General features: G+C 40.4%; 2 protein-coding genes and 2 long non-coding RNA genes across 5 annotated transcripts in view; 2 read left to right on the top strand and 2 right to left on the bottom strand.

The window, feature by feature from the left end:
- Window positions 1–15,899, bottom strand: part of LOC145436463 (putative mitochondrial import inner membrane translocase subunit Tim8 A-B) — a 246,314-nt gene that overhangs the window by 84,864 nt on the left and 145,551 nt on the right. The gene's annotated exons all lie outside the window — the stretch shown is intronic.
- Window positions 1,850–2,809, top strand: LOC145436437 (uncharacterized). The gene is made up of 2 exons (XR_013914313.1): window positions 1,850–2,164; window positions 2,224–2,809. It is a non-coding gene; the product is annotated as an uncharacterized LOC145436437 (long non-coding RNA).
- Window positions 2,764–3,233, bottom strand: LOC145436436 (uncharacterized). The gene is made up of 2 exons (XR_013914312.1): window positions 3,073–3,233; window positions 2,764–3,012 (listed from the first exon to the last, which is right to left on the bottom strand). It is a non-coding gene; the product is annotated as an uncharacterized LOC145436436 (long non-coding RNA).
- LOC145436439 (hydroxyacyl-coenzyme A dehydrogenase, mitochondrial-like) lies at window positions 5,853–14,186 on the top strand. The gene is made up of 4 exons (XM_080313784.1): window positions 5,853–6,279; window positions 9,709–9,813; window positions 10,634–10,753; window positions 13,715–14,186. The coding sequence occupies exons 1-4, from the start codon at window positions 5,923–5,925 to the stop codon at window positions 14,066–14,068; spliced, it is 936 nt and encodes a 311-aa protein (XP_080169910.1). The 5' UTR covers window positions 5,853–5,922; the 3' UTR covers window positions 14,069–14,186.

Below are 15,899 nucleotides of genomic sequence, written 5' to 3'. Positions count from 1 at the left end.
TCAGTAACGAAGTACTTCTACTTTTTTGAAGTACTCAAGTAGTTACCCTCTACTTCTGCTACTTCCTCAAGTAGATCTGATTTTCGCTACTTCTACTTCTACTTCGCAATATTTTGTGATCTACTTACTTACTTTTCGCTATTTTCTGTTTGTCAAGTAGAAGTAGTTTAATCCCCAATACGGAAGATAGCTTGAGAAATTTTGGGGCTGTTTTCACGGAGTAGCCTACACACATTTAATGTACATAAAAGTCAAGTAAAGCCCAGAAATTTTGTTGCGCTTCGCGCTCAGTAGTCTTGGAGTGACAATTATGTTTTCACGAAAGTATCAGTGAATATAATTTAGGTACCGGATTGCTTGGTTCCGCTCACACCGCATTGGCACCCATATCAAATATTTCATCACAGTAAATATGGCCCACCAACGTTTGAAAGTACCGTTTCGCCATCTAGCAGTTACCTATCATATCGATCGTAATCTGGCAGCCCATGACGTGTCCTCCTAATCTGGAAAATCCGACTTTTTTAACGTTACACCTGTTTTAGCAGATCACCTTTGAAGCGTTATGGACAAGAGACATTAAATAAATTTTGCGCTTTTTAGAAGTGGTATTTGTTTTTCACTTTCAATGCTGAGTATCATACTTTCAGTTCTTTGGTCTGCAGAACATACATGTTGAAGCATGAAAGCTAGTGTGTAATGCCTCTATTGTCCGAAAATAAAGCTACACTAAATACAAATTTTTCGATCCACAATATTTGTTATAAACGTATATTAATCGCGCAAAGTGTTGAAACCATATCCGAATCAAGCTCTCTGCACATTCCGCATATCTCAATTTGCAGCTTTTGACAGTCGAGCCGAACGAATTAAGACTGATTTCAAAACTACTTACTTACTTGAGTAGATTTAAAGTCAGTCAATTCTACTTCTACTTCAAGTAGTTGTAGGTTGCTTATGAAAGAAGTACTTCTACTCGTACTTGAGTAGATTTTTCCGTCGCTACTTCTACTTCTACTTGAGTAGCTTTATTGACTACTTTGACCACCTCTGTTTCTAGTTCTTTCCATTCCCAGTGTGCGCTTTCTTTCGTCGGGTCTTTTTCTGGGCTTTTTTGTCCCGGCGGAGGAGCCCAGATGAACCTCCATAGACTACTCCAAGTCGCCTCGACACCTTCCTATTCTTTCATTGTATCGCATTTTTGTGGTGTATTGAAATGATAAAATTGCTAATAAACCAATGATGATGATGATGATGATGATGTTGATGATGAATCGAATCGAATCACGGCCGCCCGGTTCGTAGGCGCTTATCGTCACCACTACGCTATCTCCCCCGATTCATTGCTTGAAACGCTAAATATGACAAAATTAAAAATTGGCAGGCCAGTTGGTATAATATTTTGACAATTTTCTGATATTTGGGCACGCTGCATACGAAAGGTTGGCGACCCCTGGCTGCCCTAGATTAGTGTTACCATACGTCCTCTTTTAAGAGGATTTGTCCTCTTTTTTGACTTTTTTGAAAGTGTCCTCGGAGGACGCCCTTTTGTCCTCTTTTTTGAGATTTTGTCCTCTTTTTTGAAAATTTGGGTCACATTTAGAGCAAAATACGAGTGATATGCCGTAAACTAGCACAGAAGTGACGCTCCGGCGGTTATTTCGGAGTGAAAAACGGTGATTTGAGCGCTGAGCGAAAAGTCGACTTTTTTTTTTAGTCAACCGATCACAAAGTGGGAAAAATTCACCGATTTGTGAGAATTCTTGTCCGGTTTTGCAAGTCTCAAATTTCTGAAAAAGTGTCCTCTTTTTAGATTTCCAAAATATGGTAAGCCTACCCTAGATTAAAGGTCAACTGCATCTTCATGACAACTTTGCGGAATCATGTTCAGAATTTTTTTTCATAACGAAATTACCGACTTTCCGTGTTTCAACTCAATCGGAAATTACCGTAATTTTGACTGAAAGTTCCAATATTGGCATGTTTACAGAAAAAGCAGAATGTGCATTGTGACGTCAAGTGAATGACACATATTATCAACACCGGTCACAGCGGCTGTTTGTGTTCTCGCAGTTTTTATTCTAGTCAGTAATGGCCGAGGTTTCCATTGTAACGGATTTGCCAAGTGATATTGAGACTGAGTCTGAGTACTCCGATGTCGAATGTGAGTATCGTTTTTGCACGTACTTACAAAATTACCGTTAAAATGCCGGATTGGTTCAGGTGTTGATGCGCTCGATCCCACGTCAGTGGAACCCCTTGCAGCTTCATAATAATGATTGGTCATGAACAGCCTAGCTTGCTCAGCGCGAGCCGCTCGTCGAGACTAAATGAAATACAGTTGTATATATAGTATGTAGTGTAATAGCTCGTTCCAGTCATGCATCTTGATAAGTTTGTGCTGTAAGGGGGTTCCGAGAGTTACTGACAGAAATAAAGTGTATCACAGAATTGCCAGGATTCAATGCAGTGTGTCTGGACGTTGACGTATTGGAGATGTCCTACTATGGATATCAACAGGAATATGGCCGCAGAATAATAACATCGAGTTCGATGTATGAATGGGATGAGTCTCTGATCCGGTTGCCAAATACTTTTCTCGCACTAATGCATTTGTTTTCACTTTTCAGAAATTGTGTTCGCTGGGTATGGGGATTCTGTGGCAAAAACCAGCGGAAAATCCTGCCTGCATGCGTTGTTACTGCTGTCCGAACAAAATTTACGTCAAATTCTTACAAAGGATTCAAGTTCAGTAACGCCACATTGTGAATGTACAGTTGTATTCCAAATAATAAACGCATGTAACTAATCGACCAAAATGACTACCGTGTCGGGTGTCAGGCAGAAAAGCAAATCGGGTTTTATGTCGGGCAATAGCTTCCTCTCTGCTAATTTTGATTACGCTGCTAGTCAGAGGAGGTGGAGCGGTCTCAGCACAATCGCTCAACTCAACAGTTTCTGGTCCAGTTCTGATGAGTGCTTGAACTTCTTCGACAAGCTCATTGTAGAAATCTAGAACAGGCATAACAATATGAAGAAATCTTATGCTGCAGTCAGATCAGCGCCAGTTACCAAATGTTGAATTTTCAAGTATCTTGTGGGCCGTACATTCCCCATTTTTGTACTTCCGGTATTTGACCACGGTGCTCCTTCTTTCGACATTTTCTGAGTTTCCGAGCAATTTTCATTGAAATGCAGCATTGCCAACTGCATCCTACAAAATATGCATAATTGATGAGACCAAAATCATTATTCAAGTCGAGGTCCCAAGGGTCGAACTGGGGCCCTCATTGTGTCCGGATTACGGAAATTTCGAAAATGTCAAATTTCTTATCGATTCTAATGAGATATATGTAGAGTCCGGAGCGTAATTCTTTTTGAAATGGATTCTACTAGTCTGGCCGCTTCTATCGAGACCAAAATCATTATTCAAGTCGAGGTCCCAAGGGTCGAACTGGGGCCCTAATTGTGTCCGGATTACGGAAATTTCGAAAATGTTCGATTTCAATTCGATTCTAATGAGATATATGTAGAGTCCGGAGCGTAATTCTTTTCGAAATGGATTCTACTAGTCTGGCCGCTTCTATCGAGACCAAAATCATTATTCAAGTCGAGGTCCCAAGGGTCGAACTGGGGCCCTCATTGTGTCCGGATTACGGAAATTTCGAAAATGTCAAATTTCAATTCAATTCTAATGAAATATATGTAGAGTCCGGAGCGTAATTCTTTTTGAAATGGATTCTAATAGTCTGACCGCTTCTATCGAGACCAAAATCATTATTCAAGTCGAGGTCCCAAGGGTCGAACTGGGGCCCTAATTGTGTCCGGATTACGGAAATTTCGAAAATGTCCGATTTCAATTCGATTCTAATGAGATATATGTAGAGTCCGGAGCGTAATTCTTTTCGAAATGGATTTTACTAGTCTGGCCGCTTCTATCGAGACCAAAATCATTATTCAAGTAGAGGTCCCAAGGGTCGAACTGGGGCCCTAATTGTGCCCGGATTACGGAAATTTCGAAAATGTCAAATTTCAATTCGATTCTAATGAGATATATGTAGAGTCCGGAGCGTAATTCTTTTTGAAATGGATTCTACTAGTCTTGCCGCTTCTATTGAGACCAAAATCATTATTCAAGTCGAAGTCCCAAGGGTCGAACTGGGGCCCTAATTGTGTCCGGATTACGGAAATTTCGAAAATGTCAAATTTCAATTCGATTCTAATGAGATATATGTAGAGTCCGGAGCGTAATTCTTTTTGAAATGGATTCTACTAGTCTGGCCGCTTCTATCGAGACCAAAATCATTATTCAAGTCGAGGTCCCAAGGGTCGAACTGGGGCCCTAATTGTGTCCGGATTACGGAAATTTCGAAAATGTCAAATTTCAATTCGATTCTAATGGGATATATGTAGAGTCCGGAGCGTAATTCTTTTTGAAATGGATTCTACTAGTCTGGCCGCTTCTATCGAGACCAAAATCATTATTCAAGTCGAGGTCCCAAGGGTCGAACTGGGGCCCTAATTGTGTCCGGATTACCGGAATTTCGAAAATGTCCGATTTCAATTCGATTCTAATGAGATGTATGTAGAGTCCGGAGCCTAAATATTTTAAAAAAGTGTTCTACTATTCGTCGTGATCATATATTCGAGAAAATGATGATTCTTCGTAGCAGCCGCCGGTGTCAAATCATTCCCGCACTCTTCGAAATATATTTATACCCAAGGATAGTCGATAGACATGGTCTGTTGAGCGTTATCACCGACACATTTCTTACGATTCAACTGCAAAATATTCAGTCAAACGGCTGTGTAGTAGGTATCTCTTCGTCTTCTTAAAATTGTTTTTTCGTCATAATACCTGGAAATACACCCGAAAACGGTCGTTTACTTTCATTTGTCATTGAATACATCACCAAGAAACAGTATGGCAAGAGGTTCCTGAATATGCCGATGTAATTTCCAAAGCACAAAATGTAATGACACCCGAGTATATTTACATGATTCACACAATCACCGATTTTCGCCAAAAATTCTAATAGAATCACAGTGGTAAATTTTGGATTAGAAAAACTGGCTGGGATGGCGGGTAATCTCAGAATTAATAATGGAAAACTCTAATATCTTCGCTTCTACGTGTTGGAATAGCCTCAAATTTGGTTTGCATCGTTTTTTGTAGACAACCCAATGTTTTCGTGGGGTTGACTGTAAAATTTGAAAAAAATATAATATATTCAAAATTTTTATGATAAATTCATAATTTCCAAACTCGTGTGCAAGCCAAATTTGGTGTGCATCGTTTTTTTATGCCCCTGAACAATTTTATCAGTGAATCTGTGCCTAATCCATAAATTCTCACTCGGTCTCTACTTTGAATGATTTTGCAGTGTCATTGAAATTGCTACTCTACTCGTAATTGAGTAGAAATTTATCGCATTACTTTTACTTGAGTGAGACCTTGACTAATCTGTTGTAATTGACTCCTTTGTGTTTCTGTATTTTGATCTGTGGAAAATATAGCCGCCTAAATTTTATCAATTTCGTTACTCGCATTCTATTAAGAGACTGTTGGAGATACAGAAATTCAACATACAATTGAATAATATATGCATATTGACATACATTGAGTACATTTGTTTGCCTGGATTGTTCGAAATTTCATGTCGGTGACTTCATATTTGGTGATACGAGTGTTGATTTACGAAATTCTTTCCAACTCTCTACTAGTTGCTGACGATTAACCCTGACGAGTGTCAGCCGGAAATATTCGGGTTCATTTTAACATGGATCTATTATTCAATTGTATATCGAAGTTCAAAACCTCTAGGACTTTCTTTAAATCTATTCTGAACAACGTTTTCATTAATTTCATTACGTTATTTCCAGATATCAATATAGTGGGATCTATTTAACGAAATCTGAACAATGGCCACTCAATTCATCAGAAAAATGTCAACCGGGGCTCACTTGGGCCAAATTCAAAGAGTCATGATACTGGGAGGGGGCTCGATGGGGTCTGGCATCGCGCAAGTAGCTGCGGTGAAAGGGAATGACGTCACGATCGTGGACACAGACGATAAGATCTTATCCAAATCGAAAGCAGCTATAGAGAAAAGCTTGAAGCGTGTCGCGGCGAAAAAGTTTAAAGGCGATTCGGAGAAATCGGATCGGTTTCTGGCGGAATCGCTGGCTAGGATTACCACTGATACGGATGCAGTTAAAGCTGTGAAAGACGCAGATCTGGTGGTGGAAGCTATTGTTGAAAATTTGGAAATCAAACAGGTGAGAGCAGACTAGGACAGAGTTTTAATTTGTGAAATGGTTATATCGTCGCTGGAAAACCAAACTGCGCTATGTCCACTTTTGGTGATTTTGACTTTTTTGGCTCTTACCACTATTTGGACATAGATCTTTCATTTGGCCCGGGTTCCGTGATTCTAGGTAGTTGGGATCTCTAGTGAAGTGGACATATACACAGCATTTTCAAGGTAAATTGAAAACCAAACTGGCCTATGTCCAAATTATATAGTCATAAGCCTCTTTGACCTTCCACTTGACTAGGGTATTATGTCTATTTGTGCCAGTAAGTAAACTTTTAGGAACCTGATGCCGTGTATAATATACGTAGCATCACTTTTTCTCAACAGTTTCCTTTGTTGGACCATTGTAAGCTATCGACCAATCCTAACTATTGGGCTCTTCTTGAGGATGTATGTTTATGGAAGACATTCATCTCTGATGCCATTACATGTCGGAAGAAAAGTCATAGAAAAAGTGAAATTGCAAACACAAATGACAACAAAAATTACGAGTTTGTCAAGAATGTTTTCTCGATAGGCCTACACTAAATATTTTGCAAAAAGGTATCAACTGCAATGCGAAAAATTGCTGAGACTGAGAACATTATTCCAGACAGTAGTTGTAAAAAAGGAAGACATATAGCGTAATTGTGGTTCTAAATAACACGATGATAGGAAATGCCAATAAATTTTGCATTCAAGAAGCATTCTGCAGATGTCGAGGCCTTTTAATTATAGTGATGGGATTAACTTCAAATCGCCCCTCGGTTTACCCTAGTGTCCCTCAATTTGGAAGAACAAATCCATCTAAGTTACTGATCAAAAGTACGGCAAATGAAATATTCAAACTGGTCTAAACCAGCAGTATTTTCAAGTATAGCCTAATGACAGTGAGTCTGGGTTGATAAAGTTGCAGCTGTTCAGTTTGAAGCCATCAACCAGTACAACTGACACATTTCTTCCACAACTGTATCTGGACATGCTAGGGATTTCGGTAGACACCAAGTGCTGCCGAAACATTGTGACAAAAAATTAGTTCCTTGCAGCCTTTTCTTTAAAAATATTCCAGTGATATGCAATAGTGTAGAATGGCCGAATTAATTTTTTGATGATTTTGTGATTATGTCCCATAATATGTATTTTGAATACCAGGCATTGATTCCCTTCATTTGTTGTGTTCATGTGTTTCAGTTTCACTCATTTCTGTCACAAAACACCTCTAAACTATATGTCTGATGCAATTATTGGTACGCTGAAGAGGTATTATGTCCAATAAAATGCTTCTTTGATTGACACTATTCGAGAACTGTACTGGCCTATGTCCATAAATGGGGCTAAAAAAGGGGGTTACTCTTATTTTAAGGAAGTAAAAATTACGTGATATCTACACTATATGCATATGATTCAATATCCCAGGAGCACACTTCCAATGTATTGGTAGTGTGACCGTGACAACCATTGGAAATCTTCTTTTTCGATTATCTCAGTTTGTCATTTTGGGACATAGCGCAGTTTGGTTTTCCAGCGACGATATCAGGGCCGGCCAACCTGTGGGTTTTGAGTTGCCCCCTCGGTTTGTTTGTTTTGTTGTATTCATGGTGTTGGTCGACTACTATGGTCATTTACACCAGACCGATATTCTTCTTATTTTCCGTAACTGCCGACTTATAGCACGGCCCAACTCTAGGCTTTTGTAAGACACCGCTGACACGCATGAGGTGACGAGGAGGAGCCTAGCTAAACCTCCAACACTCAGGTATCGGAATTCGGAAGTCGACCTCGGTCGGACTCGAACCCGCACCCATTGGTGTTGCAGCCGCGGATTATACCACTGCGCTATCTCGCCACTCGCTCGCCCGCTCGGTTATTTTCGAAATTGGTGATATTATCAAAAATAGATTGTCGAGATTGCGAACTTGCAAGGCCAACCAAAAATGTGATAAGTCTGGCCGCAACACTTGGGATGTGACGACTAGAATATCAGTTCCGAAGCATATGCACGCCCATGGACCAGTGACACTTTTGGTAGATCTTTGTTCATTACAATAGAGCAGAATAGTCTGCGGCGGATTTATCGAAAGTAAATTTTTCCTTCACGCATTCCCGGAATATGTTGTCAGTTGCTTTCTTGCTTTTAATACTGTTATCCCCACCTGGAAATGAAAGAGCGCCTAATGTACCAGATTGAGTAAAACTATATTCGCAATTGCAAGAGAAAGTGTCGCCTGAAACGCGACCTTGCGTTTGTGCTCACAGAAAGACCGTCGACGATGAAACCTAGGCACAAAATGATTGACGCATATGTTGGCCAAAGGTTTCGATATCGATATGTCCAGGTGCCGATTAGTCCAGTCCTTGCAAAGTGAGTCCAGCGATATACAGCAGGCCCGCAATATACCCAAGTAACAATATTATTAACCTATTGTTGACCTATAAACTTTAAAGAATTTTTGCGCTTCGCGCAGATAGTGGCCCGCACAATGGTTCGTCGCCTGCATGTGGCTCTTCGGTCGAAAAGGTTGGCCACCCATGGGTTATATGCTCTAATTTCTGGCTTTCCGGAAAACGCTACAAGATAACAGTATATATACGGTAGTACAAAACGGGGCAAGCTTGCTGTACAGACATTTGCCATTGAATGAACGAACTCTGATTTGAAACAAACTTTACTCGATTTTTGTTGTACTTCCTTGTAATTCAGAATTTAATTCCATTGCCAAGTTTTAGCAATTTAGTAATTCTAATCTAATTTGGAAAAGCCGTATAGTTATAGTCCTAATTCCTATCTAATTTGTAAAATCCGAAAGTTTTGTATTTCTCCAACTCTCAGCGTTGGCTTGGCCAGAGAGAATATCTAATGCTCATGCAATATAACAGTGGTGGGCAGATCTGCTTCATGCTCGAGCTGCATATCAAAAATCTTAGCTTTAAAAGAGCCACAACCTAAAAATTCTAAAATACGAATTTATAATGTCACAATGAAGTGTAGGCTAACGAATGAAGTTTATTCTTGTGCGGTGATACGGTGTGACTCCTGGGCTGCAAGGTATTTGAAATAAGGCTGATATGACGACAAAGCAGTGCGGAGCAGTTCTTTCAAGTGCTGCTGAGCATTTGAAGGAATATTTCATCTTGGTAATCTTATTACTCCGTAAATCTGTTTTTGTTGGATAACTCACGGCAAAGTTTTGGTGTTTAGTTGTAATGGCGTTTCAAGTTAATGTTGTATTTTCCTGTTCATACGCATATTGGTCATACGTTATAGAGCGCATCAATTTACAATCAGGTTATACCTCTCTAGCAAAATGGCGAGACGCATGTGTAGGCTAATCATTAAAGAACTGCAGCTTGCCCACCCCTGCAATATAATAACAGTATTTTTGGATTCATCCGCATCTCTTTGTGTTCACAGTTGGTGTACAAAAAGCTGGATGAAGAAGCTCCAGAGAAGACGATATTCGCTTCAAACACTTCCTCTCTCTCGATCCAAGATCTCGCAAAGAGCACAAAAAGAGAGGTGACATAAGCCCAATTCTTAATCACAGCAGATTCAATCTTAATAGCTTATTATGCAAAACTGCTGACTTTTTGTAGCTTGGAATAGTCATAGCAACTGAACAATATAGCTCCATGTGACGGTAACATAATTAATAATTATAATTGGAAGTCGTTTCAAGAGTCGATTGATATGCATAAAGATTGTTCGAAAATAACTTTTTTTTCCAGATTCCGGGGATTCAGTGATTAAATTGTTAGGTTGCCTAAAAAAACGCAGCAGACCAAATTTGACTTGATTTCAACTGGTAGATGGGAACGCACATGATTTTGACCAGGGTTGTAACTAAATCACGAGTCAATCTCACTTTTATGGTTTTGACTCGTGTCAAGTCGAGTCATTTTCAATTCACCATCGAGTCAAGTCCAAAACAGTAGGTAGCGGGTCGAGTCCGAGTCATAGTGTTGTGACTCGAGTCCGGGTCCAAGTCATTTCAATGTACACAGTTTTCAGTTCAATCCAGGTCAACCAACATTTTTCAACTCTGCTCGAGTGATATAGAGAATGGCTCGCATTCATAATATCGTAATTTTTTTCAGTCCTATCAGATTTTGGCCCAATTTTCCAAGTATCAGGACTGATAGATGAAATACCAATAATGAGGTGACTTTACTATTCTTAGAAGTTACAACGAAATGTCGGTCTTGGCCGTCCTAGTTTCGAGTCATATGACTTGGTTCAAGTTCAGAAATTGACTCAAGTCGATTCATTTTACACATTTCAAAAAATGACTCGAGTCATTACAACGCTGACTACTTCGCTCACTTTTATTCTCTTTTAGGACCGGTTCGGCGGCCTCCATTTCTTCAACCCCGTCCCGGTAATGAAGCTGGTCGAAGTCATAAAAGCGCCAGGGACCAGTCAGCAAACTTTTGACATACTCTTCAAGTGGAGCGAATCGGTGAGTGATACTGCAGTTGAACATGCACAAGTACTTTGAAATTCTCGAAAAACAGTGGGTCTACCCCGGTCAAATTTAAAACCAAATTTGGCGGGCTGATAAACTCTCAAAAACTCGAAGTTAACCTAAAATGCAATCACGACAAACTATATAACTTGATACAAAGAATTTGGAATAAATTCAATGAGAATTTCCCCCCTGTCTTTTTGATGCCGCACTAGGCCACAGTGTTGTAATAGGGTTACCATACGTCCTCCTTTAAGAGTATTTATCCTCTTTTTTAGCCTAAAACGGCCACGAAAGACGACGGGTTACGCGGGAGTCAAATCTGAGAAATGACCTTTTTTTAGTCAATACAACAAGATTTCCAGTAAACATTGCAAAATCTGCTGTTTTCTATGTCGGTAAACTAACTTTTTTTGATTCCATAAAAGTGTCCTTTCCCGATTCCAAAATATGGTAACCCTAGTTTTAATGACTCTGGTCATAACTTGAGTCGAGTCCGAGTTTGTGGTAATTTTTGTAAAAATCGACTCGACTTGAGTCAGTTTGTGTGTAGACTTGACTTGTACTCGAGCAGGGTTGAAACCAAGTCACAAGGCTCCGAGTCACAAGTCAATCTCATTTTATGGTTTTGACTCGAGTCAAGTCGAGTCATTTTCAAATCACCACCGAGTCCGAGTCCAAGTCAGCAAGCAGACGGTAGAGTCCGAGTCATGGTATTATGACTCAAGTCCGAGTCAAGTCATTGTGTTGACTGCTCAGTTTCCAGTTAAAGTCTTGTTCAACCCGATTTTTATAACTCTGTTTGGTGATATCGAATGGTTCGCATTTAAATATACTAATTTTCCTCACTTTCAACAGTTTCTGGTCGCATTTTCTAGTACCAGTACCAATAGCTGAAAAACCAACAGTGTGGTTACTTTACTATTCTTCGTAATTACAGTGAAATGTCGGTTTTGGCCGTCTGAGAATCGATTCATATGACTTGGTCCGAGTCATGCGTCATTTCCGTATTTTTAGAAAATGACTCGTCGACAGAAAATCGCGACTTGAATCATTACAACCCTGCACAAGAGTTTCAAAAATGGGACTTGAACCTGCATGGACTCGAGTCTCAATAATATGACTCGCACTCGGCCATTTGCTAACTGACTTGGACTCGGACTTGACTCGGTGGTGAATTGAAAATGAGTTTACATGACTCAAAACTTCATAAGTCAGATTGACTTGTGACTCGTCGGAACCTCATTTCTTGGTTACAAGAGAGAGAGAGTCTTTATTTTCATCCAACCAAAATACACGACAGTGATGGTGGTACAGAAAATACGCTTGCACAGTATTCGGTATTAGATAGGAATAATCGATAAGACCGTGAAGCTCATCTAGTCTGATCACACCAGCATCAAACAGGCACACTTGACTCTAAACCAGGGGTTCTCAACCTGGGGGGCGCGGGAGGCTCTCAGGGGGGGGCGCGAGAAATTGACGAAGTCAGTATAGGGGGGGCGCGAGAAATTGACAAAGTCAGTATAAATTGTACGTGTCTGAACATGTGTTTCACATCCATTATGAGAAGACGATTAATGAAGATGAAATTTATTCCATATTCAAGAAAGCTTGCAAAATACAAACTCTAGCAACCGCGTTCAACGGAATATAGTCCGATTTCAACTTCATTTGAGCAAATTTTTGAAATTTTTTGGAGATATAGAGAGCAATTCCCACGTGTAAGTCATTCATTGCTTCATAGCTTTGACAGTAGCCTAAAGCTTGTCGCGCTGGGCAGCTCTTGTTATTAGCTTGCGAACTGCACTGCCTAAGACAGACTTAGATGCAACATAGGTTGCCCGGTTTCGCCCTCAATTAGGCTATAAATCAACACAATTTAATTAATTTCCAAAACTGATCAAATTTAGCCTGGCAGGACAGAACGACGCCTTGCTCTCTGTACTCACTACCAGCATTAGGATTAGTCTCAGGGTGACCTACCTTGAAATTAATTAATGGATGTCTTGTTCAATGTTTTTTTGTTATTTTCAAACAAGTTTGGAGAAATTTGTCAGCAATGTAAAAGACTCAACAACTGGAATGCAGACTCAAAATTGGCGTAAGATATACCTTATGTATACTATTAGATCAGGGGTGGGCAGCCTGCGGCCGTAGAAGGGAATTTGAGCGGCCGTCGACGCCTAATTCAATTAGTATGTGTTGGCGGCCGTAGACATGCAAATTGCAATTACGAATTGACTCCCGCATTTTCGAGAGATTTTAATTAATCTTGAAATTTTCTTCGCCCTCCGCGCAATTCAAAAAGACTTCATTTTTCGATTTTAATGCAGTAGTGCCATTCTTAATCTGAGCCGGAATGGGAATTGGCAAGAAATAACAATTCGTTCGCGGCCCTGAAAAATTTTCGCGCTCCGCGCGACAATATGCACCTCCCGGCAACTATTCATAACAGTGCCACTCGCGATTTCGGTGCGTACCATAGTCCATTGTGAAAAGTAGAATAGTCCGGAGTTCACCGGGAATGGATATGGACAGTTTACCATAGAAATTTTGCGTCCAGATCGTTCATCGCGGCTATGCCCTGGAATGCGGCCTTACGCTACATAAGCAATCGAAATGCGGCCATGATTATGAAAAACGTTGTCTACCTCTGTATTAGATGATGTGCTCATTTTGACATGACGATAAATGCAAGGGGGGTCAGGGGGGGCGCGATTTTTTTGACCATCTTCAAGGGGGGCGCGTGTCAAAAAAGGTTGAGAACCACTGCTCTAAACAGTCTGGAAACAACCTGGAACCTGATTGATGTCCTTAATCTCGGAACATTGAGCATTTTGCAACTGAGAATACTATTGAAATATATTTGGTGAGCTGGCCGGAAAGTTAACACGGCAATGGCCTTTGAAAACACCGCTTTCAGCAAATGTTAACCGTTGAATTGTTTCACAGCTTGGCAAAACCGCAGTGAGTTGCAAAGACACCCCCGGATTCCTCGTCAACCGTCTCCTAGTTCCGTACATGATCGAGGCAGTAAGACTGCACGAACGCGGCCACGGTTCTTTACAGGACATCGACACCGCCATGAGATTAGGCTGCGGATACCCCATGGGCCCCATCGAACTGATAGACTATGTGGGGGTCGATATTTGCAAGGCGGTCACCGAAGTCTACCAAAAAGCCATGCCCGGTAATCCGCTGTTTGATAGCAGCCCGTCGGTGGATAAATTGGTGGAAGATGGCAAATTGGGCATCAAGACTGGTGAAGGATTCTATAAATACGGAGCGAAAGGTCAAAAGTTATAAACTCTTTGAAATAACTTTGACACAAGACTTTGGTTATCGTCATCGGTGCTGAATCATAGTCGTTTTAATAATTTATTTTTGCGTTTTGTCAATAAAACATATGCAATTTTTGAGATTATATATGTGAATGTGGCGAACTACCAGATTGATTTACAGCCAGTTTTGAGCGAGATAGTAACAATGGTCATTTTCGAAGGTGACCTCTGTCATGACAAGTTGAATTTATGAAAAAGCTAGGGGATTGTGTCTCCATTTAATCTGAATCGAGGGTCGAATACAGAGTCAGATGTACTTTGTACGTGCATGTAAAAAGGTGTATCTCGGGCACACATGGAACTGCTAAACTACGTAGGTAGCTGCATGGCCCCAGTCTATAATCATCAGCAAAAATAAAGCACAGAGTAAGAAACTTCAGAAAGTAAAAACATATTGCCTTGACGTAATGCACTACCAACCAGACATGGGGTAATCGCGATTAGTAATCGTAATCGATTACGACGATTACAGCATTTTGAAGTAATCGTAATCGCAATCGATTACATTCAAAAAAAATCCGAAGTAATCGTAATCGACTACTTCCCATATCTAATCGATTTGTTTGTGAATGAACGATTACTTTTTGTTTGTACAAGGACTATGACATAAACTGAATATTCGTGAACAAGAATGAGATAATATACCACGTTAGCGTTAGCACAAACGTCTGTTTTAAAACGCCACTGACTCATTATTACGTCAGAAGTATTAGCTCCGCTCGTCATTGCGTAACAAGTATCCACATATAGTAAACAGACATGCGATGGACATTGTAGTGTGATTGTAAGAACACCTCCCGTGGTGTATATCAGGTTATCAATACACTACAGAAGCCGCTACCTCGCAGCAGGATATTGATCACCACTCTGCCTATAGTTTCAAATAGTAACTTATGTATTAATGTTTAGTTGTGCTTAGTTAACCCTTTTGAAATCTGGGGCCTCTGGTGGCTTTGGCCAACTTCATCTGGTCATATCTTGGCTCTTATACGTCCTAGAGGCCTCATATTGGTCTGTACGAAACGCTAGCAATCTTCTGATTTATATGATACCTAATTCGAAGGTATAAGACATGTCAATTTTCGCGTACATACGATCTTACATGAGGTGTTCGGACGAAAATACGCATGCATAAAAAAGTGGTTATCACGCAAAATTTCCAGATATTTTCCGAGTGGGGAATATAGTCAGCAATTCTGCCAGAACATCGGAAGTGAACTTGTACGGTATTCTGTGTAATTTTTCACCGTTTCAAACATCAAACCTTGTTGTGGGATATTTTCTGAGGGGGTTTGGTAATTGTGGTCACGCTTCGGTGATTTTCAAGTACATATTCAAGTTCAAGTCCAAGTTTGTGACGGAATATGAGTCATAAACTGGTTTACTATGGATGCAAATGGTTGGGTATGACAAGAGAAAGTATTCTGCGTTGTTTCAGGCAATAAACTGGACGTTAGGGGTCCGATTTGGTATTTATCTTGAACTTGACCATTATGACCACTCACTGACCACGCCCATATGTAAATTTTTCATGTATTTTGGATTTTCCGATATCTGGAGAGCCGCGCGGTTAACGGCCATGGTTGACGGCTTGTTCGAAACCTGGCAACGACGGCTACGCACTGAAGCGTCATTTTGAACTCTCTGACGCCATCCTGGGGTAATGCCATGGAAAATGAGATAGAGAGAGAGATTTTTTAGAGAAAAGTTTTGTTTATTTAGTCCTTTAAGAAAAAAACTAGACATGTCATGGGGTGCCGATCGATGGCAGAAACGGTAGAGTGCTATACTCCGCC

Source organism: Botryllus schlosseri, chromosome 3 (genome assembly GCF_051294905.1).
Source record: "Botryllus schlosseri isolate E-star chromosome 3, Bs_hap1, whole genome shotgun sequence".
NCBI classification, from domain to species: Eukaryota; Metazoa; Chordata; class Ascidiacea; order Stolidobranchia; family Styelidae; genus Botryllus; species Botryllus schlosseri.
This window is presented reverse-complemented; position numbering and strand designations above follow the sequence as displayed.